At 29.8% G+C, this 22,416-nt stretch overlaps 4 protein-coding genes and 1 long non-coding RNA gene across 7 annotated transcripts; 2 read left to right on the forward strand and 3 right to left on the reverse strand.

Annotated features, from left to right (window-relative positions):
* Positions 1-1,082: 1,082 nt before the first annotated feature.
* Taf1 (TATA-box binding protein associated factor 1) lies at positions 1,083-7,538 on the reverse strand. Its single transcript, XM_075824986.1, has 3 exons — positions 7,115-7,538; positions 4,985-7,041; positions 1,083-4,917 (listed from the first exon to the last, which is right to left on the reverse strand). The coding sequence occupies exons 1-3, from the start codon at positions 7,428-7,430 to the stop codon at positions 1,132-1,134; spliced, it is 6,159 nt and encodes a 2,052-aa protein (XP_075681101.1). The 5' UTR covers positions 7,431-7,538; the 3' UTR covers positions 1,083-1,131.
* A 36-nt stretch (positions 7,539-7,574) lies between these two features.
* LOC113790052 (ribosome production factor 1) lies at positions 7,575-8,903 on the forward strand. Its single transcript, XM_027339667.2, has 3 exons — positions 7,575-7,910; positions 7,968-8,304; positions 8,383-8,903. Exons 1-3 carry the CDS (start codon positions 7,641-7,643, stop codon positions 8,814-8,816), a joined length of 1,041 nt encoding a protein of 346 aa, XP_027195468.1. The 5' UTR covers positions 7,575-7,640; the 3' UTR covers positions 8,817-8,903.
* Ire1 (serine/threonine-protein kinase/endoribonuclease Ire1) lies at positions 8,791-12,136 on the reverse strand. Its single transcript, XM_027339662.2, has 2 exons — positions 11,881-12,136; positions 8,791-11,811 (listed from the first exon to the last, which is right to left on the reverse strand). Exons 1-2 carry the CDS (start codon positions 11,995-11,997, stop codon positions 8,935-8,937), a joined length of 2,994 nt encoding a protein of 997 aa, XP_027195463.2. The 5' UTR covers positions 11,998-12,136; the 3' UTR covers positions 8,791-8,934.
* Positions 12,137-12,222: 86 nt separating this feature from the next.
* On the forward strand, positions 12,223-14,485 carry Vps45 (vacuolar protein sorting 45). The gene is given in 4 exon segments (XM_027339664.2): positions 12,223-12,569; positions 12,646-12,847; positions 12,901-14,015; positions 14,017-14,485. Coding segments are annotated over 4 exon segments (1,818 nt in total). The 5' UTR covers positions 12,223-12,476; the 3' UTR covers positions 14,425-14,485.
* On the reverse strand, positions 13,572-21,596 carry LOC142646347 (uncharacterized). Of its 3 annotated transcripts, XR_012847301.1 has the most exons (10): positions 21,222-21,596; positions 20,816-21,158; positions 20,677-20,736; positions 19,749-20,591; positions 19,093-19,687; positions 17,316-17,389; positions 16,983-17,265; positions 15,050-16,873; positions 14,834-14,902; positions 13,572-14,769 (listed from the first exon to the last, which is right to left on the reverse strand). It is a non-coding gene; the product is annotated as an uncharacterized LOC142646347 (long non-coding RNA). The 3 variants fall into 3 exon arrangements; XR_012847302.1 differs by lacking the exons at positions 19,093-19,687; positions 19,749-20,591; positions 20,677-20,736; positions 20,816-21,158; positions 21,222-21,596 and adding an exon at positions 17,664-19,070; XR_012847300.1 differs by lacking the exons at positions 19,093-19,687; positions 19,749-20,591; positions 20,677-20,736; positions 20,816-21,158; positions 21,222-21,596 and adding an exon at positions 17,664-19,070 and having other exon boundaries at positions 16,983-17,389.
* Positions 21,597-22,416: the final 820 nt, after the last annotated feature.

Raw genomic sequence — 22,416 nt, forward strand, 5'->3', positions numbered from 1 at the left:
ATTGAAAAAAAATTCTTTAAAAATTGTATCGAAGAGACATGCAGAAATTGTCCTTGTCTTAAAGAGAATGATTTTTCGAAAATTCATTGTCTTTTCAGGTGAAATCATTTTTTTTTGTGAGAGATCTTTTCCCCTATTATTTTCTGATTAATGAATTGGATTTCACGAAGAAATCACTCCGAATGAATAAATTCTATTAAATGTTTCAAATGGATCAACGACAAAATATCAAGGATTTTAGCAAAAAGGGAAAAGGATTCCAGGTATGTATTGAATACAAATTCCTTAACCATATAGAATATAATTTTCAAAATGATTTTAATTTACAGAAATTATAGAAATTGAATCAACGTGGGTTGAAAATCCATCTTTCAGTCCCAGTTATTGATCAATCACAGTTACAAATCCTTTCACATTTTTTTGCAAATTTTTTGGATAACAAAAAAAATGAATAAATTCATGGGCAGATTGTGGGAAAAAATTTTTTTAAGCCAAAAAAATTGTGCCACTCTATTGTAGAACATGAAAATTTAATATACCAATCAACTTAATGTTGATTGATTAAATAAAATTAATTTTCTAAAATCAAATATTCATAAAGTATTATGAATATTGATATATCAACACTATATCAACACTAATATCATTTTATAATAAAATTATGATTTTGAAAATTGTATAATTTAAATTTGAATTTTTAGTTGAGTGAGGTTAGGTTGATGACTATGCCTATGACTATGATTCATAGTCAAGTGAGGTTAGGTTGATGACTATGTCTATGACTATGATTCATAGTTGAGTGAGGTTAGGTTAATGACTATGTCTATGACTATGATTCATAGTTGAGTGAGGTTAGGTTGATGACTATGTCTATGACTATGATTCATAGTTGAGTGAGGTTAGGTTAATGACTATGTCTATGACTATGATTCATAGTTGAGTGAGGTTAGGTTGATGACTATGCCTATGCCTGAGATTCATAGTTGAGTGAGGTTAGGTTGATAATTTAAAATCACAAATTTTTTTTTTAATTTTTTTTAAAATGAAATTTTATTATTTATTCAAATGATTTTTTATTAAAAAAATATGATTACAAAATAAAATAAAAAAAATGAAAATTATAAATTATTATTAGAACCATAATTCATTATCTTCTTCATTATCATCGGCATTATTGTTATCAGCAGCATCTCCATTATCATTATCATCATCATCGTCATCCGAATCGGATACATCAAGATCTTGTGATACATCGACAATCGGTTCATTACCATTATTATTAGCATCTTCAATATTATCATCAAGGTTGGCTTCAATAGGTTGTTGTTGTTGTTGCTGATATAATGATGATTGTTGTGCAAATGAACTTTTTAATAAAAATTCTGATGGATCATAATTTTCATCAAAATCATCCATATTTTGATGATACGATGATTGTTGTTGTTGTTGTTGTTGTTCACCAATAAACGAATGTTGTTGTTGTTGTTGTTGCCAACCAGATTCTGAACGTTCATCATCATCATCATCACTTTCATCACCACTTTCAATTTGTAAATCATCAGCAACGATATCAGTTTCATTCGGATTTCGATCATCACCATCATTGAATCTTGGCTGTTTAGCAGGTGGTGGTTGTTGATCATCATCATATTCTTCAGCCATATTTGATTCATAATCATCATCATAATCATCATCGACCATCATCATTTCATCATCATCATCATTAAATCGATCAATATTATGATTATCGATTGCTTTTTCCAATTCAATCAATTGTAATTCATATTGTTTCAATTCATTATTGGCTACATCAACAATTTGTCCTGCTTTTCTTGTAAATTCACTATCCGGACCATTAAATTTAACACTATTTTCATATATAAGATTTACATGTTCTAAAAATTTTTCCCTTGTACGATATAAATGATTTGCGGCATTTTGTTCCAATGTATCCAAATCCATTGGATTTTTTATTATATCATAATAATTTTTTACCGTCTTTTTATTTACTGGTTTATGAAATGACCATGTATCCGGAATTGTTTTTAATTTTTGTGCAACAATTGTACGGAGTATGTAGGAAAATGCAATTTGATCTTCATCCAATAATGGATTGATTACTTTTTCCAATTTAATTAATTCATCTTCTTTTTGTTGAATTTTCAATACACAAAGTTCCATTAAACGTCTTGCAATAACGCTTAATACATGATTAGGTCCATTATAAATTTCTGAATTTTTTACAATTAAATTTATATCATTTAAAAATTCTTCACGATTTTTATAACGTTTATTACGTATATTTTGTCGTATTGATTGCAGATCCATTGGCCTAGTTATAATATTATAATAATCTGGTACAGTTTTTACATTAACCGGTTGATGAAATGGTTCAGAATCCTGTATTGAACGCATTTCATTCCATATTTCTTCGAAAATATCCGATAATATTACTAATGGATCAGTACGACGACGATTTGCTGATTTATAATCGGGTTTTTGTAAATAATCCAATTGATCATTATTATCCTGAGTTGCGGAACGTTTTTTACGTTTTTTCAATATATCTTTTGGTATTTTTAATTTTATTGATGCAGCTGCTGTTGATTTTTTCTGTAATCGTTCCTGTTCTAATTGTTGTTGTTTTTGTTGTTCTAAATCCAATTGTTTCATTACGGTTTTTGATAAAACTAATTTTGTTTCATCTAATTTTACAAAATTTTCATCATCCAAATTTGTTGATTGGCTAATACTACCACCAATAAAATTACTACTTCCACCACCACCACCACCACTAGCACCAAAACTATCATCAGTTGATAAATCATTTCCAAATGGTATAGAACCAGAATCCGCAATACCATATAATGGACATGCACGATTCGTACGCATATGACCAACACTACCGCAAGCACCACATTTTAATTTTGTTTCTTTTTCTTTACGATTTCCGGATTTTTTCCGATTCAATGTTGATGATGATGATAATCCATCGATTGATGAGGTGGTTGGTGTACCAATGTTACCAACACCACCACTACTACCACCAATATTAAATGAAAATGGTGATGATAGATTAGCCGATAATGGTGTTGATGTTGTCGTTGATGATTGTGGTTGCATACTACCGATACCGCTAATCGAACCAATACTACCACCACCAATATTCATCATTGAAAAATTATTGTTAGCCGTTGTTGTCATAATACCATATGAATTACGTAATGAATTTGCTAATTTTTCACGTTCTTGATTACGTTTCATACGACGTAATTGTTCCTGTATACGACGTTTTTCTTTACGTTTTTCTTCTTTTTGTTGTTCATCCATTGTTGATGCAAATTGTTTAATAAAAGTATCATCTTTTGTCGTTCTTATACGTACATATGTATCGATAACAGCCGGTTTACGAACCGTTTCAATACGAACATATTCTTTTCCTTCTGAATCTGTATATGTTCGATATATTTTCAATATTCGTCCGGATGATGTTGATGATGAAGACATTTGTAAATCATTATTATCATTATTATCAGCGTTATCAGCATTCGGATCATTTTTACGTTTTCCACCACCTTGATTCGATAATTCATCACGTAACATTAATTTTTTCAATTCTCTACGTTCTTCTTCTTCTTTATCACGTGATATTTGATTGATTGTTTTTTTATTCGCCAACATTGATTCAATATTTTTACCTAATTCTTCAATTTCTGAATCTTCTTCTTCTTCACTTTCATCTTCATCAGTGGAAAGATCTTCATTCGATGCTAATACACGATTTTGTAGATCAAAAATACGTTGACATTCTTCTTTATAACGTTCTTGATGTTCAGCAATTGAAAATCGATTACCACGTGCAAATTTACTCATAGCATCATCTTCACCTGGTCCACCTGTACTATCACCAGTTTGTTGTTTCACCTGTTTGGTTGATAATGTACGAACAACATCGATAACTTCCCAACGGCTCAATTTTTTTATTTCATCATCTGGTACACCAAATTTCCGTAATAATTGTTTAGCTGCATTCAATGGTAAACGACGAAGATCAGCATCCGTACCGGTAACAGTTTTTTTCGGTAATGGTTCTTTTTGTTGTTCTTCTTTTGATTGTTGTGGTTTATTCGGTATACGAACATATGAAAATCCTTCACCACAACCAGTTGGATCAGCAACACCTGTCAATTGTAACAGACATTTGCCTTTCATTGCCGATATAAATGCACGGGTTGTATTCCACGGAGCAGCTTTGACTTCATCATCCATTTTTACTTGTAAATCTTCATCTTCAGCATCATCCGGTGCAAACATTGATTTTTCCCCATAACCAGCATCTTTAAGACGTTGTTCGGCTGCTAACATTGAATAATATGCACAACAAGCTTCAGGTGATACCATAGCACGAATTTCATCTTCCGATGGTAGACGAAAATCTGCTTTCAATACCCACCAATTAGAATCCATACCGGTACGTTTAAAATCCGCACATTGTTTCAAACGTTTACGTATGGAACTTTCCGAATGTAATGGAAATGCTTTTTTTATATCTTCCATTTTAATTCTTCGTGGATTATCATTATTTTTCCAGAATAAACGAAAAATAAAAACTTGTAAAAAATCACGCATAAAATTATTTGCTTTTTTTGAATTCGGTCCGGGAACTTCGTACAGCGGTAACTCCTGTCCAACCGTATAAATTGTTTCAACTTCACGAATATGATAATTATCACGGGTACGTATAACAAGAAAATCTGTTTCCGGTAATTGATGTTCATAAATTGGTACACGAAATAAATTATTTTCCAATGCTTGTATTGATTGGCCATGTAGAAGATTCCCAAGAAATGGTGATGAATGACTATAAATAGTTTCACCATATTTATAATTTGGTGCACCACTATCTTTGCCCAATTTCTGTATGAAAATACAAATTAAAAAAGACCTTCAATTCAACAAAAACAAAAAAACAAAAACAACATACCCTTCGATAATAATTTTTAATTTTTGTAGCCATACCAACTTGCATAATTAATGGTGGATGTTCTTCCGAATATTCCGTCAAAATAAGATCACCATCTTTACCTGTAAGATCTTCAGGTGTACGCATGAAAAACATTTCACCACCACCAGATGCTTGTCGTTCTTGTTCACGTTGTTTAGCTTTACGTTTAATATGTTTAACTAATGGTTGTACACCATGTGGTAATGTATCAGCAATAGTACCATGTGAATATCTTTTTAATGATGGACGATGAAATGCACGTAATCTTTGATAACTAAGAAACGTTGGGAAAAATGGTTGCCTTAATTCTAATGCCGGTATTGAATGCTGAATAAGATTACTGCCAACATTTGATTTCAATGTTACATCGGTTGTATTAGCTTTCTGTGCATAATATTCATCATTCGATATATTATATGGATCTTTTTCACTTGATGGTGGTGATGGTGGTTGTAGAATTTCCGGTTCAGCAATAACACCAGCTTTACCTAATAATAATCTTGATTTTCTTATACCTTCTTTTTTTTCTTTTGTTGGTTGATTTTTATTATTTTCATTTGGATCTTCATCTTTTGGTATTTCTAATATAATATTTTCATCATTACGATCCAATACGAGTAATGGTGGTTCTGGTATATGATCCATTGCTTCACTATCCCATATAATTGAATCTTCCCAAAGACCATAAACAAGATCTTCATTTTCGATTGGAAATATTGAAAACCATTGATCACCACCACCACCACCACCGTCTTGATCATCATTTTTATCCGGATTATTCTTTTTATTATCATTTTTCTTCAACGACGACGACGATGATGATGATGATGATTGTGGTAATGGCTTCGGTGTTATTGAACCACGAATTTGCTGGGTAAATGCTGTTGCTGTACGATTATGACCGGATGGCAGCCAACCAGATGCCAAATGTTTATCATTCAATTTTGCTAAAATTTTCTGTCTTACTTCATCAGCATTCCATATAATTTCATTTTCCCAATGATATTGTGTAACCAAATGAAATGCATCATCATCATCGTTTGATAATGTTGCTGATGATGGATTATTCAATGTTGATGGTTCGCGATGACCATCTTTGTCGCTTCTGTCATTATCATCACGATTATCATTATCATCAAAAAATGTATCTTGTTTTTTCAATTTAAAACCATAATCAAAACCATCACCATTTTCAGGTACTTTCATACGATCATACCAAAATTTTGCCGGTCCATAACGCCATTCAGCAATTTTATTATGATCATCATTTTTACCTGAACCATTTTTACCATATTCATCATCCAGAAAATCATTTTGTAACAGACGAATTTCATCATCCAATTCAATCATATCGGCTGGTATATCATTCAATGAGCAGGCATTAAATTGCCAAATATCTTTATTATTATTACCATCCATATCGATTGATGGTGATGATGTTTTTGATTGTTGTTGTACAATAAATAATTTATTCTCGAATATATGACGATTTTTTCGTTTATTACGAACAGATTTCCATATCTGTGGTAATGATGATGATTTTCCCGGACCAAACAGTCGTGAAAAACGTAATACTTGATCATGACGAAATTCGGGAAATAATTCGGTAACATCAAGATCAGCATATTTGGATGGTAACATTGCTGCCAAAGGGGTATCCAGACGTTTTTTACATGCTTGTTGTTGTTGTTGTTGTTGTTGTTCATTTTCTTCATTTGATTTTGATTGATCAATTTGATCTTCACCAATATCGTTCGATAATATTTTTCGATGAATCGGTTGTTGTGGTATAACAAATCCATCTTTATCTTTTTGAATTTCATGATTATCATTATCTTTTGGACGATTCGATGTCAAACTATCATCATCATAATTATCATTATCATCATAATAATCATTTTCAGTTTTTCGATTAATATTTTCAAGTAAATCTTCTACGAAAGATTGTTTTTCATCATCATAATCATCAACCAATTCATTTATATCGGAATAATCAACTGCATTCACTGATTTCAAGTCTGTATCAAAATCCGATTCTAGTAAACGAAGAATAACAATTTTGAAATGTTCGAAAATCTATCATTTTTTTTTGAAAAAATCCAAACATACCTTTACCATCGTCGTCTGATGAACGTTTATCATTATTATCCGATTGTGGTCGTTGTTTAGAATCATTGTCATCATCATCATCTTGATCATCATTTTCAATAATATCTTCATATGAAATAATCGATGATAAATGTGGTTTTAATGAATCAATATGTCGTCGACATTCATCATCATCAAATATATTATCAGTTAATTCACCATTTTCATCAATATTACCGAATAATATTGCGCTTGCAATTCGATTGGCCGATAATGATGATGATGATGATGATTTTGTTAAATAATCATCATCATTATCTTCTTCATCTGATGACATTTTGGGTCTTTGAAAGTTATTTAATTCAAATTTGATTTGATAAAACGAAAAAACACCAAAAATAAACAGCAAAATTGTCACACCGAAATTGAGCGGAAAAGAATGATTCGATTCTTTGATTCTAGATGGCACTGATTTATTTTTTTTGGTTCCATGTTTTCGCACACGTTTTTTTCTTATTCGTTCGATTCGTTCGACGATTCTTGAAACATGGATCAAAATAAGGATTTTTATGGTGATTTAAAAGACGATGACTACCATTCATTTGATGATTATATTGATGATGATCAAGTTGATAATGGAGCCGATGAATATGAAGGCGAAGAAGAAACGACCACAACAACAACAGTGCCTGAAGAACCACCAAAAGAACGGTTTGTATCAAACTTGGAAAAATTGTCCAAATTCAAACGATTACATCGTGAAGAGGTTCGAAAAATTCGTGGAAAAGAAAAACGTTTACGACGTAAACGTAAAAAGGTAAACAAATTGTTTTATGTTTCAAAAATCAAAAAAAAAAAATATTCGTCCACACAGGAACTAGGATTACCAAAACAAATTCCCCGGACAATCGAAAACACTCGAACACCGAATGATGATCAAGTTGATGCTGATGATGAAGAAATTCAACTGGATGAATCATTGGATGAAATGTCCGCATATTTCAGTAAACAAATTCCACCAAAAGTTTTAATCACATCAAGCCATAATTCACATCGTCGTACGATTAGATTTTGTCGTGAATTACGTGATACAATTATTGGTTCGGAATTACGATGGCGAAAAAAATGTCCATTAAAAAAATTAGTTAAATGTGCTAATGAACGTGGTTATACTGATATTTTGGTTGTCAATGAAGATTGGTCTAAACCAAGTAAGTATATGTCTTTCAGGACAATAATAGTGTTGAATCTGCCACACAAACTAACAAACTTTGTCAACATTTCATCAGATGCCTTACTACACATACATTTACCGAATGGACCTACTGCTTATTACCGGCTAAGCAGTATTCGTTATTGTAAAGAATTAAAAAAACGTGCTGCATATAATAATAGTCATCCGGAAATTATTGTCAACAATATGACTACACGTCTTGGTCATACAATCGGTCGAATGTTAGCATCATTATTTCATTTTCAACCACAATTTCGTGGCCGAAAAGTGATTACATTTCATAATCAACGTGATTATATATTTTTCCGACATCATTTATATGAATTTAAACAAAATGGACAACGTGTTGCTATCAGTGAACTTGGCCCTCGATTTACAATGAAATTACAATCATTACAATTGGGTACATTTGATTCAAAATTTGGTGAATATGAATGGAAATTACAACGTCATGAACAAGGTGTTAATCGAAGAAAATTTTTCCTTTGAAAAAATTGTCGATTTTATTATGAAAAATGGGGTAATTATATTATAATAATAAAATAAAATTGATATGATAATAACAAGTTAACATAATAGTTTTAAGGCCAAATTTTTTATGATTTGATCACCCTTTGAATACATCATTGTAGAAATGGGAATCATTTGTTTGTTCAATGTTTAGATCTGATGATTTGTCGTTTACATTTGACGAATCATTTTCAATCGTTTTGGTTTGTTGTCGAGAAGAATTAGGTGATGATGATTGTGGTGGATGTTTTTTTCGTTGTCTTAGATTGAATGCAAATGGATGTTGACCACCACCATTACCATTATTATTATCATCTTTCCATCTTTCATTCCAACGTACTGTTGCTCTTGGTAATGGTTTAAATTGAAAGGAATCCTTATTATCATCAGATTTTTGTTGATGATAATAATAATGTTGAAATAAATCTTCATTTGAACATGATTGTAATGCAATATATGAATGTATAATAAGTCTTGGAAAACGTTTTGTAAAATATTTTGAAAATTCATTCGGTATTGTACCTAATGATCGTTGTACACTAGGATCAAGTTCATGATAATGATGACGTTTATTTCTAATCGCTCGTAATAAATCACGTACAGATTGTCCACGATATGAACGAAATTTACGTAAATCTTCTTGTAATTCAATTGTTATACAACGACGCCAATCACCACGACAAACATCCAATGAACCTTGTTCCAGCGTACGTAATAATTCAGAATCTGATTGTATACATTCAAAACGATCCGAAACATCTTGCATAAATTGTAATGATTGTTGTTCATTCCAAAAATATGGATGTTTTACCACAGCCTCAATTGGTGGACGATTTTCAATTTTTGGATCAATCATTGATTCAACTAATGATCGAAGACAAATATCATCTTCATTATTTAATCGATTCAAATCTGATTGGCCATTTAATATTGCATTTTGTCTATTTAATAAATTACCAAATGGATGATCACCATCTGTATGTGTAAAATATATTACACAACCTAATGAAAATATATCATTTGGTTTGGATGGTTTTTCACCATTTTCACCATTCAATTTTCGTTTAAGAATTTCCGGTGCAATCCAACCTTCAGTACCGGCTGAACGATTATCATTCATATTTGTTGTTGTTGTTGTTATTGATTCGGATGTAAGAATTTTCGATACACCAAAATCCGTAATCATTATTTTTGGTGGTTGTTTTTGTAAATTATTCGATGATATTAATATATTTGCCGGTTTAATATCACGATGTACAATATCTAATGAATGTAAATGATAAAGACCTGAACAAGCTTGTTTCAATAAATCAATTTTATCCAATCTTAATGTTGAATCAATTGAATCATTTTTCAATCGTTCAATATAATCAGCTAATGTCATTTCAGCCAATTCAATTGCAATATAACTAAATTGTTCATCAAATTCAGTTGCAAAATAACGAATTAAATTTGGATGTTGTAATTGACGAAGTAGATCAATTTCACGATTAGCCAAACGAAAACAATCCGATACAATACGTTTAACAGCAACTTTTTGTTTACCTTCAAATAATCCTTTATAAACACATGTACCGGCACAACCACGACCAATTATTTGACTTGGATTAAATGTTATTTTACCAATACTAATTTGATTATCATTCATTGTTGTTGTTGTCGAAGATGATGATAATAACTTTTTATCCGTAATAATACGACGTTTATCCCAATAAAACATTATAAAAATTGGTAATAACATTGCCATTATAATAAGTAAAAGAAACATAATAATAAGATTGAAAACCCAATATGTATAATATGTAGCATCATCATTCAGATTTGCCAATGTTTTTTGATTCGATGAATCTTGAATTTGTAGCTGTGATGATCGACCACCACCACCATTAATATTATTATCATCGATTGAATAGGCAACATTCGATATAAGCTGTGTACGTGGTATAACCGAAAATTTAACATTCGAATCTTTTGGATATTCATAATAACCTAAAAGATATTTTAATAGATTAAATCTATTATCAAATTTTCCAGTTTGTAATGGACCTTCAATCAGATAATCCGAATCTTTACGTATTTGATTTGTTTCAACCAATGCACTTAATGCATATAATGATTTTGATTCACTATTCAATTCACCAACATAAACCGATGGAAATAGATTTGGTTTTGTGCCGAAAAAATTTGTCGTATTAATAAAACCACCAATCGTAAAGAAAGGAACACGATGTATGATTGGAAAATTTGCCGTTTCAGATAATCGATATATCGATACTATTGGTGATTCAAATTCAAATGACCATAGAAAAGAATTATGACCATTCGTTACATCCATTGTAGCAATTTTTCCATTTGTACTTGATGTAAGATGTAAAAATTCATATGAACTTTGTGATATTGAACTAATCATTGATGGTGAATAATCAATATAGGTAAAATTGAATATTTTTTCACGATTTTCCGAACTAAATATCGATATTTGATATTCACTTTTGAACAAATGTAAAAGATTGTGCGTTGCTGTATTGAATAAACGATTTGTAGCGATCGGTGGTGGTTCATCAGGTGTTGAACAAACAGGTGAATCAGTATTTAATGAATCAATTTTTGTACCAGTTTCAATATCAAAAATGATCCATTCATCAATTTTTTTACTTGTATAAATCATACCATCCGAACTACGACATGGTGATGTTGAAACTAATTCACTAATAGTAAATGGTAATTTTTCCAATGTTGTACGATGATTTTGTTTATTATTAAAACCATTAAATAAATATAATGTACCATCTTTTGGATCAGGTAAAAGATAATGATGTTGTTTATTATCATCACTTATATTAATTAATGGTGACATTTGTAATATTGGTCGATTTGGTATTGTCCATTTTATAAGACCATTACGTTGTGATACAGCATGAAATGAACCATCCAATGTTGTAATCAATAGCATATGATCACGAACAGCAACATCCTATCAACCAAAATCACCAATCAATCAATCAATCAGATATTCTTATTTAAGATTTCATCATTGATTTACCTTTGCTTCGGTAATATTCGCTGAATAAACATAATGATTATGAAGAGTAAATGTGCAAATAAAAAGGGTTATATACAATACAGATAATGACGGTTGATTAATATAAAATTTAGCCATAATTTTATTACATTTTTTAACATTGTTTTGTCTGACAAATCTATTTTTTTAAAAATTCTATTCTTTTTTTTAGACACACACAAACAAAATCAACGTGTTTCCTTTGCTTGCTGTGAGATTGATTCAATCAATTAATTAATTATAATTAATTTATCAAATGGAATAATGCGTTTGCGTTATAAAAAAAAAATGTCAGGCGATTTTGTTTCCAAAACAACAAACAAAAAACATTGCAGGTTTTTTCTTTTTGATTGTAAATGTAACGCCTCAACAAATAGAACATCTGAGAGTTGTGGGGGATGTATTCGCTCGTCTTATATGAATGGAACAAACTCGAATCGAATCATCATTGCGTCATATGTGTGATATATCAAAGAAAGAAAAATATATTCTTGATTCGCGAATAACATATGGAAGTTTTGCTTTTTGGATTTTTGACTTTTTTCTCAAACGAAACAAACGAATAAAAAAAAGAAAGAATGGATGTGGTACATGCAATGAAATTATATATCGATAAAATGGTCGATGATGCTGGTCCCGGTATTAAGGCATTATTGATGGATAAAGAAACGGTTTGTTGCATTTTTTTTTTTGATTTGAATTTGATTAAACAACTTGAAACTAATTTGATGATTATTAATAAAATAGATCAGTATCATCAGTATTGTTTATGCACAATCGGATATGCTACAAAAAGAAGTTTATCTTTTTGAAGCAATTGAAAATTATGTTCCACGACAAGAATCATTAAAATTTGTTAAATGTATTGTTTTTGTTCGACCAACCGAAAAAAATATTACCTATTTGATTCGTGAACTTAAACATCCACGTTTTTCACAGTATTTTATTAGTAAGTAGTGTATTTTTTCTCGAAAATATCTTTCAACGATTTTTTTTTGGCAGATTTCAATAATATCATCAGTAAAACCGACATCAAAGCATTGGCTGAAGTTGATGAATTTGAAGTAGTAAAAGATGTACAAGAATTTTATGCCGATTATCTTGCAATCAATTCACATACATTTTCATTGAATGTTAAATCATGTTATCAAAATGTTAATCATTGGAATCCAATTTCATTTCAGCGTATTACACAGGGAATTATTTCTATTTTATTATCAATTAATCGTTGTCCATTAATTCGTTATCAATCATCATCTGAAATGGCTAAACGTTTAGCTGAACAAATACGACAAACAATCGCTAAGGAAAATGTTTTATTCGATTCAAATACATCAACCGAATCACAACCAATTCTATTGATATTGGATCGTAAATTTGATCCAATAACACCATTATTAAATCAATGGACATATCAGGCAATGTTACATGAACTAATGACTATTGTTAATAATCGTATTAGTTTAGCTAATGTACCTGGTATACAAAAAGAATTGAAAGAAATTGTTTTATCACAAGATCAAGATGAATTTTATCAAAAAAATTTATATCTAAATTATGGTGAAATTTGTTCAAATATTAAATGTTTAATGGAAGATTTTCAACAAAAAACACAACAACAGAAAAAAATTGAAACCATTGCCGATATGAAAGCATTCATTGAAACATATCCACAATTTCGTAAAATGTCCGGTACAGTTACTAAACATGTTACATTGATTGATGAAATTTGTCGTATTGTTAATGCCAATTCATTACTGGAAGTATCGGAAGCTGAACAAGAATTAATTTCAACTGGTAATCATTCAGAATCATTAAAACGAATACAATTACTTATATCATCGGATAAAATAAGAAATTGTGATGCAATACGTTTAACATTATTATATGCATTAACATTCCATAATCATTCGAATTGTGATACACGTGGTTTGTGTCGTTTGTTGGAACGTCGAAATATGAATCCTGGTGATATAAAAATTATCAATCAATTGCTGGAATTTTGTGGATTGAAAAACAAACAACAACGTACAAGTGGTGTTGGTGGTGGTATTGGCAAAAGTACAATATCAACTCAAGAACTTCTAACAACAACCGAACATGTTCGTGCATTTACGAAAAAAAGTAATCAAAGGATTTAAAGGTGTTGAAAATATCTATACACAACATATACCGGTTATAAAAGAATTGATTGAAGATTTAAATCGTTGTCGATTACGTGAAACATTATATCCATTTTTAGGTAGTGTACAACAACGTGAACGACCACAAGAAATAATTATATTTATTATTGGTGGTATTACATATGAAGAATCATTAACTGTCTATAATATGAATAGACAATTACAGGGGATAAAAATTTTATTAGGTGGATCAATCATACATAATTCAAAATCATTTTTGGATGAAGTACGTTGTGCTTGTCAATATCATTCTGAAACATCGATTAGTAGTAATACTGGTGCTGGTAGTAATGTCACGGTTGGTGCATTAGCATCAGTTATTAATAAAATTGAAAATCTTTAAATTTTTAATGTAATAATTTTCATTTTTAAGAAATAAAGAAAATAAAATTATTTAATTTTTTTCCAATTAAAAAAATTTTTAAAAATATTTTTTACGATGATAAAGATGCTTATCTGGAATCTTGTTTAACTTTGGTAACCTAGCTTTATGATGTGATTGAGCCAGAATGTGTGAAAGGGGAGGAAAAAAAAGCCAGAAAAAAATGTCTATGTAAAAAAATGTACAAAGACAAATTCTGGTCTGGTACTCATACAGCTAGATAACCAAAGAGAAACTGATCCCTTTAATATTGATGATTGGATGGATGGATGAAAGGAGTCGGAAATCCGAAAAAAAATCTGGTACCTATTATGTAGAGAAGAAGAAAGAAAGATTAAAAAACACATATTTTCAAACATTACATTCATACCAAAATTGATCCTTCATTGATTGATGATGATGATGATGGTAAATAAATAAAGACAATCGATTTGGCAATCTGAGTAGAAACGGATATTCAAAACACGATGATGATGATAATATTGATGTGATTGAATTTCAACCGAAAAAAAAGAAAAAAATTACATGAAAAAATTATGTCGTCGTTATTATTTTTGTTTGTAGAAAAAAAAATCAAAGTTCTTACAAAAAAAAAAATCATTCTTTGTCGCTGTTGTCTGATGATATCTTAATGATTGAAAAGTCTTCTAAAGTGAAAAAATATTGATTTTCATTGAGGTTAGTGGTTTTCTTGTTGTTGTCTCTGGTTGAACCAACCAACCAACCAAACAAACGAAAAAAAAATCATATTACAAACCGATAATGATGAGAAATTTATTCAAAAGAAAACGATAATTTGTTTTATCGTTAATTTGATTTGATCAATCAAATGATGATGTTTTTTTTTGCATTTCTGGTTTTGTTCATCATCATTATCACCATACAAACTGGTGGCTGTGTGTTTTTTTCGTTGTTTCACTGTTATCATTATTTTATCATATTAAAATTGTTAATCGTACAAAAATTTTGTAAGAAAAATCATCATCATCATCATATTCAATCGATTTTATGATGATGATGGACCTGATTTATGATGGATTTTGTTGGAGAAAAAGAGAGGAAACACCAAGGAAAATTCAAGTAAAAAATCCGGTAATACTTACCCCTTATGTTTTCAAGGGAAAAGAAAAAAGAATCTCCTGTATTCGATTTCAACGTTTATTTTGTGAAAAGCGTTTGATCTATTACACACACACACCAGAATGGGAGGACAAAAAAAAAGATGATGATGAGATTGTTTGATTTGATCATCAACCATGTTACCATGGTTTTGATGACGATGATGATGATGATTTGATTATCACTGTATTTTTTTCACTTAGCAGCCACAAATACAAAACAAAAAAAATGAAACAAATCTAAACCTACTGATAACATGGAACAATAAAAAAGATTTTCCATTTTTGTCAACCACCAGACAAACGAAAAAAAAGAAAGGAAAACAAACATATATTTGGTGGATACATATTGATGATGAGAAAGCAATCTATTCTAAGCAACCAGCAACAGTTTATTATTATTATTTGAAATGAAAAAAAAACGACAAAAATGGTAATCCAAAACCTCCAGAGAAGAAAAGAAAAAAAACTAGCAAACATAGCAAGATCAGAAAATTATTTGATGATGATGATCAAGAAGAAGTGAAGTGAAGAAGTAAAATTTTCAATGAAAATAAAAAATTTTGTTTCTATTTTGATTATTACATAGACACATCAACCAATCAACCAACCAACCAACCAACCAACCAGCCAACTAACTAACTAACTAATCAACCAACACATACAAACATTCATTCATTGATTGTTCAATGATATTTAATATCACCATCATCATAATAATCATCATCAAACATAGATTAAAGTCTCAAATGATTATTTAGAAAAAAAATGACATTTGTTATTGGTGGTGGTGGTGGTGGTTCTCACTTTCACTTTCTCTTGTGCTTGTATATGTTTGTATTGTCAGTAATGGAATTTGAATCTATAGCTGCCTTGTGTCTGATCTGATGATCTGATCAAAGCAACAAGTGGTTTTTTTTATTATGTTGTCTGATTGATCTGTCTGTTTTGCGAATGATCAAAAAATGAACTTTGACAATATTCAGTAGTCGCTGATGATGATGATCATAATGATTAGTTAGTGGCATACAGAGAGAGGCAAAATAGCTAAAATTAATTTTTGGTTAATTTTTTTAAGTACAAAAAAAATATGACAATGATGATGAGGATGAGGAAAAAAATGAAATGAAATGAAACACCGGCAACAAATCAATGATTTTTTTGTTTTGTTTTGGAAACCTGTTGAATAATTAACTGAAGAAAAGCTCTTTTCTTGTGCAAATCTATGTATGTAGCCGTAGTCATCGCTATTTTGTTGTTTTTTACCTGGGTAGACTACTAATTGATAATTTCTAACAATAACAACAAAAAAGAGAATAATCAATTAATTAGTGAAAAGAAAAAATTTGCCGGTAGCAAAAAAGTTTTCAAAAAGTTTTTTTTTAAATAAAATTTTCTTACCTGAGTTTTTTGCGACAGTTTAGCACCATATACACTACACACATCAGAACGAAAACCACGAAAAGGTGACAAGTGAATAATAATAATAATCCTAATGCCTAAGACAACAAATGGGAAAAGAAACAAAGAAAACCATAAATTCAAAAACATCATCCGCAAATGACAAAAGCAAATATAAATAACAGCAAAAAAAACCAGATAAAAAATTTGTTTGTCATAGCCTGTATGTGTAATCTCATGGTACCAGGATACACCACCACCATCATTTACATTATTATATGACCTATTGATGATAATAATGATGATGACGACAAAGAAAAAAAAACGATTTACATAGGTGTACACAGGTGGTGTGTATTTTTTTGCGATATTGTTATACATCACGATAATGGGATTTCATGTCAATTCTGTATCAATTTAGATGCAAGAAAAAACGTTAATAATTTTTTTTTTTTGAAATGCTAAAAATTGGAAAAATATTTATAAACTGATAAATCAACTGATGAACTTTTTTTCGATAATTAATCAATTAATGTTTTATATAACCCCTCAAGCAATCATCATTTTTACCGGTTATAAAATTGAAATTTTATTTGATTCATTCAAATCAAAAATAAGACAGCTTTTTTTGTTGTTGATTGATTTAGGTCAAAAAAACAGTTAACACTTGATTAAACTAACCTGAAATGATTGTGGAAGAAGTGATATTCGAGTGCAAAAATGAAAATCTTTATTTGCCAATAAAATTGATTAAACTTTTTATTAATAATTCATTTTTGCGAATCAAATTTCATCACACAAACAAACACACTGATGATGAAAATGTCGATCTTAGGGAAAAAATTTCACATTTTGAAATGAAAATTATGAGAAGATTGAACTTTGTTCGGTCATAGCCGAACAAAATGAAAAAAATCGACAAGCAAAAAACGTCATTCGACAGACGATTATATATAGGGAAAAAAAGGGTTAACACTGAGGCAAAATAAAAAAAAAAACAGCAGCAGCAATTGTTTTGCTTCAACGATGAATTAAGAGAGAGAGAGAGAGAGAGAGAGAGAGAGAGAGAGAGAGAGAGAGAGAGAAAGAAAGAAGAGATATTTAAAACTTAAACAAACATGGGTGAAAAGCCAACAATAAACTGGATATTTTAAGAGAAAAAAAAAGAGAGAATTCAACAAGAAAAAAATAACGATTCGGCATGAAACTTAAAAATGATGTTTAAAACAAACAAAAAAATTATTGATTTTACAAAATTGGGAAATCTAATTGATCAGGTTAGAATTGAATTAATTCGACCATTTCATTATGATTCTTTCAATCAATCGATTTTAGATAATTATTATAATTTGATTTTTTGATTTTTGACCAAACAATTAGGCAAGACAATAACATAATTAAAAGAACAATCGATTGTTCCAAGAACTGATCAAATCAATAATCGATTGTTATCGATTTTCAATTTAGAAAAAAACAACAAGTAAAATTAATTTTTCTAAGAATTCGTTAACAAAAAAAAAGGCAATTGATATCTTCGTACGATAATACCGAATGGTACTACACACAGGTACTCTATTCAACATTGTCAAAAGAATATAAATTTTAGTAATAGAATACATACAGACACACACACCTGTAATCATAGTGAAAAAAACAATGTTTTATCATTCGGATGATAAATGTTTTTTACCAAGAAAAGAAAAAAAAGAGATTAAGATTTCAAATTGAACTGGAAAGAAGAAAAAGAAAACTCTATTTCAACAGGTTATACATTCGGATGATGATGATCATTATTATTATGATCATCAATGCCGACTATTTTAACACATGAATGATCAGATATTGATCAATCATTTGATCAGATAACATATCATCACCTTTAAGAAAATTGTTACCAATTATAATTGAAAACAATAACAACAACAGACAGAAAACTAAACCTATTTCAAAACAATTCAAGCATTTTTTGTTGGAATTGATTTGATATCAACATTTGCATTTCAATCAATCAATCAATCAATTGAATGTTTGGATTGATTGATTGAATGGAATCATGCAAGTGTGACCATCGCCACCAAACAATAAAACAAAAATTTCAAAGAAAACTTACCCAGGATTTGAAGGAATTGATCAAGAAAAAAAAACAGGCAAGGTGATCATCAAACCAAACCAACCAACCAACCACCATCACAATCATCAATGATTCTGATGTTTTTGGTCTGAGTTTTTATAGCCAGATGATGATGACTCTTTTGAAAATTTTTGAGTTTCTTCTTCTTCTTCTACTTCATCATCATCATCATCATCTCACCAAAGTAGAAAAAAAAATGATTCGTTATGGAATCCATCTTCATCATGAATGTGAAATTTGAACAAGCCACAAAAACGAAAAAAAATGACATGGCGAAAATTTTTTTCAAACCACAACAATTCGGGATTTATAGATGTGTTTGTCCGGATCATCATCATCATCATTATCGTTCGATTTCACTATGTACATACATTCTCTTCAAAAATTTTTTCGGTGTAATTTTTTTCAATTTGATTTTTTCCCACTTCTTCATCATCATCCAAATCATCATCAATCTTTTTCTCTTCAGTTTGATGTTCGACACATTTTTTTTACGTCCAAAATGATGATGACGATTATTTTTTTTTCTTGACTAATTCGACCGAATAACCAAAACGGATAAAAATTTCTGTTTCTGTTGAGGGAAAAAATCGAATAAATTAATTCAGTTGTTTCATAAATTCAATTATACTCACACATTATGCATTTGTAATTGTAAAATCTATATTTCAACAAAAAAAACCTATAGCCAGAACAAAAAAAAATTGATGAATTTTCATGAATTTTGCCTGAATGAAATGACTAAACAAATATTCTTCTAAAATTCATCCTCATCATGATGATCGTTTGGTTGGTTGAAAATGTCATTACAGAAAAATTGAAATGAACCAAATAAAAAGAGACCACACATTGAAAAAAAACCGAATGATGATGACGATTGCGAAAAAAAACCGAAATGAAGAATGCTGCATTGCACACACCGTTTGATGAATTTGAAATGATCTGAAATGAATTTCGAAACCACACACACACGATATGATCAACAAAAAAAATGACTGATGCCTTTTCATTATTATTTTTCTTGATCAGAAACACGACAAATTTCACTTTTTGTTGTTGTTTTCTGGCTAATAAAATACACACACACATGGTAGAATTGGAATGAAATTTGATATTGATCATCTTCTCTCGATCATTATTTAACATCGACAATTTCTATCTGTTTTCGTTTTCTGTTGTCGTTGTTGTTGTCAATCAATTTTGATGATCAAATTGGCAGCAAAAACCAGAAACCACCGAAAAAATTCATGGATAATAATGATGATAAACGAATTGACATTTTTTTTACAATTCGAATGTTTGATAACAATCGTTTCGAAAAAAAACTATCGATTATATCGATAGAAAGTCTGGAATATGCCGGAATTTTTTTTCTTCTTCTTTTACTCATTTATCATTCGATTCGAAATTTCTGGTTTTCTTTTTTTGCTGACCCAAATGATTGATTTATTCGGTTTGTTCAATCATCAATAACGGTCCTATAGAAAAACAGAATTTTGATAATTTTGTTAATGAAGATGAATTTCGAAGAAGAAGAATTGTAAAATAAAACCAACTAAAAACCTGAAAAAGTAAATTCTTGTTTTCGTCGTCGTTTTGGTTTTTTGCCTTATTGCTACAAAACTTTCAAATCAAATTTAGATAATGAATTATTTGTTGGTGATATTGAAACCAAAAACAAAAACCAAAAATATACAGGTACCTGGATAATTTATTGCAAACGAAACGAAACGAAACGAAACGAAAATGCAGGTAAAAATGGAAATTTGATTCCATAGTCAGTCGGTCGGTCAGCGAATCATCATCAAATGAATGAATCATAATAATAAAAACGGTTGACGGTTGTTATTGGCAAGGTTTGTTTATGGTTTTTGTTTTCTTCTTTCGTTTGTTTTTTTTTCATTATTATTATATGGTACCAAACCAAAACAAATACAATTCTCATCATCATTATCATAATCATCATCATCATCATCGTTATATATTGGTCAAATAACAATAATAATCATTGGTTACCGGCAATTGAAAGTATACTGAATGAATGACTGGGGGTGAAGAAGGGGAGAAAAAAAATCTTTGAAACAATAACAATAACAAATATTGCTCACCATGTTGGAAATAACGGAAATGTTTACCGAGAAACTTTCTTTCTTCTTGTTTTGTTAAGATGATTCATACGTTGAAAGTAACTTTTTTTTGCTTTTTTTTTTTTTGTTATTTATTTTTGATGAATTGTAATTTGATTATTTGTCCATCCTAGATGAACACCAAGTGAAATAAAAAAAAATTGAAATCCATTGGGCGTTTGTATTGTGCTTGTATCGGGATTGATCCAGCAGGCAAAACAATCAAAATCGGATATAAATAGAATTCAATTAAATGGATAGGATTGGTTTTTTTAAAAATTCAATTTTTGAAAAGGAAAAAACATCGAAAATTTTTATGATTTTAAAATCAACAATGTGACAAAAGGTGACGACGATGACAACAACAACAACAACAGAAATGTGAAAATCGAATTAAAGAAAAGAAAATCTTTATTGGGAAACGAGTGGGGAGAAAAAAAAATCATTGCCGGAAAATGATTTTTTCAAACAATCGATTATTGAATAAAAAACAATCGATTGTTTGTCAAAGTGTTCGAATCATTCGATTTTAAATTTTTTTTCCTCGGATTTTCAATTTCAATTTCGTTTTAATTCAATTTTTTTCAAATAATCATTGTGAAAAAAATAAAAGTCAAAAATGGAAAGAGGAACCTATCGTATCTATTAAATTGTGTCCGAAAATCTGAAAATGATCATCATCATCATCATCAAACAAAATATTGGTTGACCGAATAACAGAAAAAAAAACAATTTTAAAATGATTATGGATGATAATGCACGAAATGTTTGTATTTGTTTGTTTGTTTGACGACAAAAATCAATTCATGATGTAGCATTTGTGTGATAATCGAACGGAAAAATCTCACCGGGTTAAAAAAAAAAAGAATGAGTGTGTGTATGTGTGTTAAATCAAATTATCCTTTTCCTCGATCTTTTTGATTTTTAACCGATGTTGACGATTCTTTTGCGTGCGTGCATTCGCATCGTTATTACGCAAAACAACAACAAACCACCACCACTACTATCATTATTATGATTATAACAACATTAAATATGGATTTTTTTTCGCATTCATTCATTCATCCAAAGTGCGAATTATCTGAACAAATTGATGATGATGAATGGATGGATGGATGTTGTTGTCCGGATACCATGGTTTAATTTAATTCAATTTTTTTTTCAAAAGTCATTTTTT

This window comes from Dermatophagoides pteronyssinus, unplaced genomic scaffold, assembly GCF_027571235.1.
Source record: "Dermatophagoides pteronyssinus isolate colony J.1.1.1.1 unplaced genomic scaffold, Derpt_VIB-CSIC_2022.12 sq0003, whole genome shotgun sequence".
Taxonomy (NCBI): domain Eukaryota; kingdom Metazoa; phylum Arthropoda; class Arachnida; order Sarcoptiformes; family Pyroglyphidae; genus Dermatophagoides; species Dermatophagoides pteronyssinus.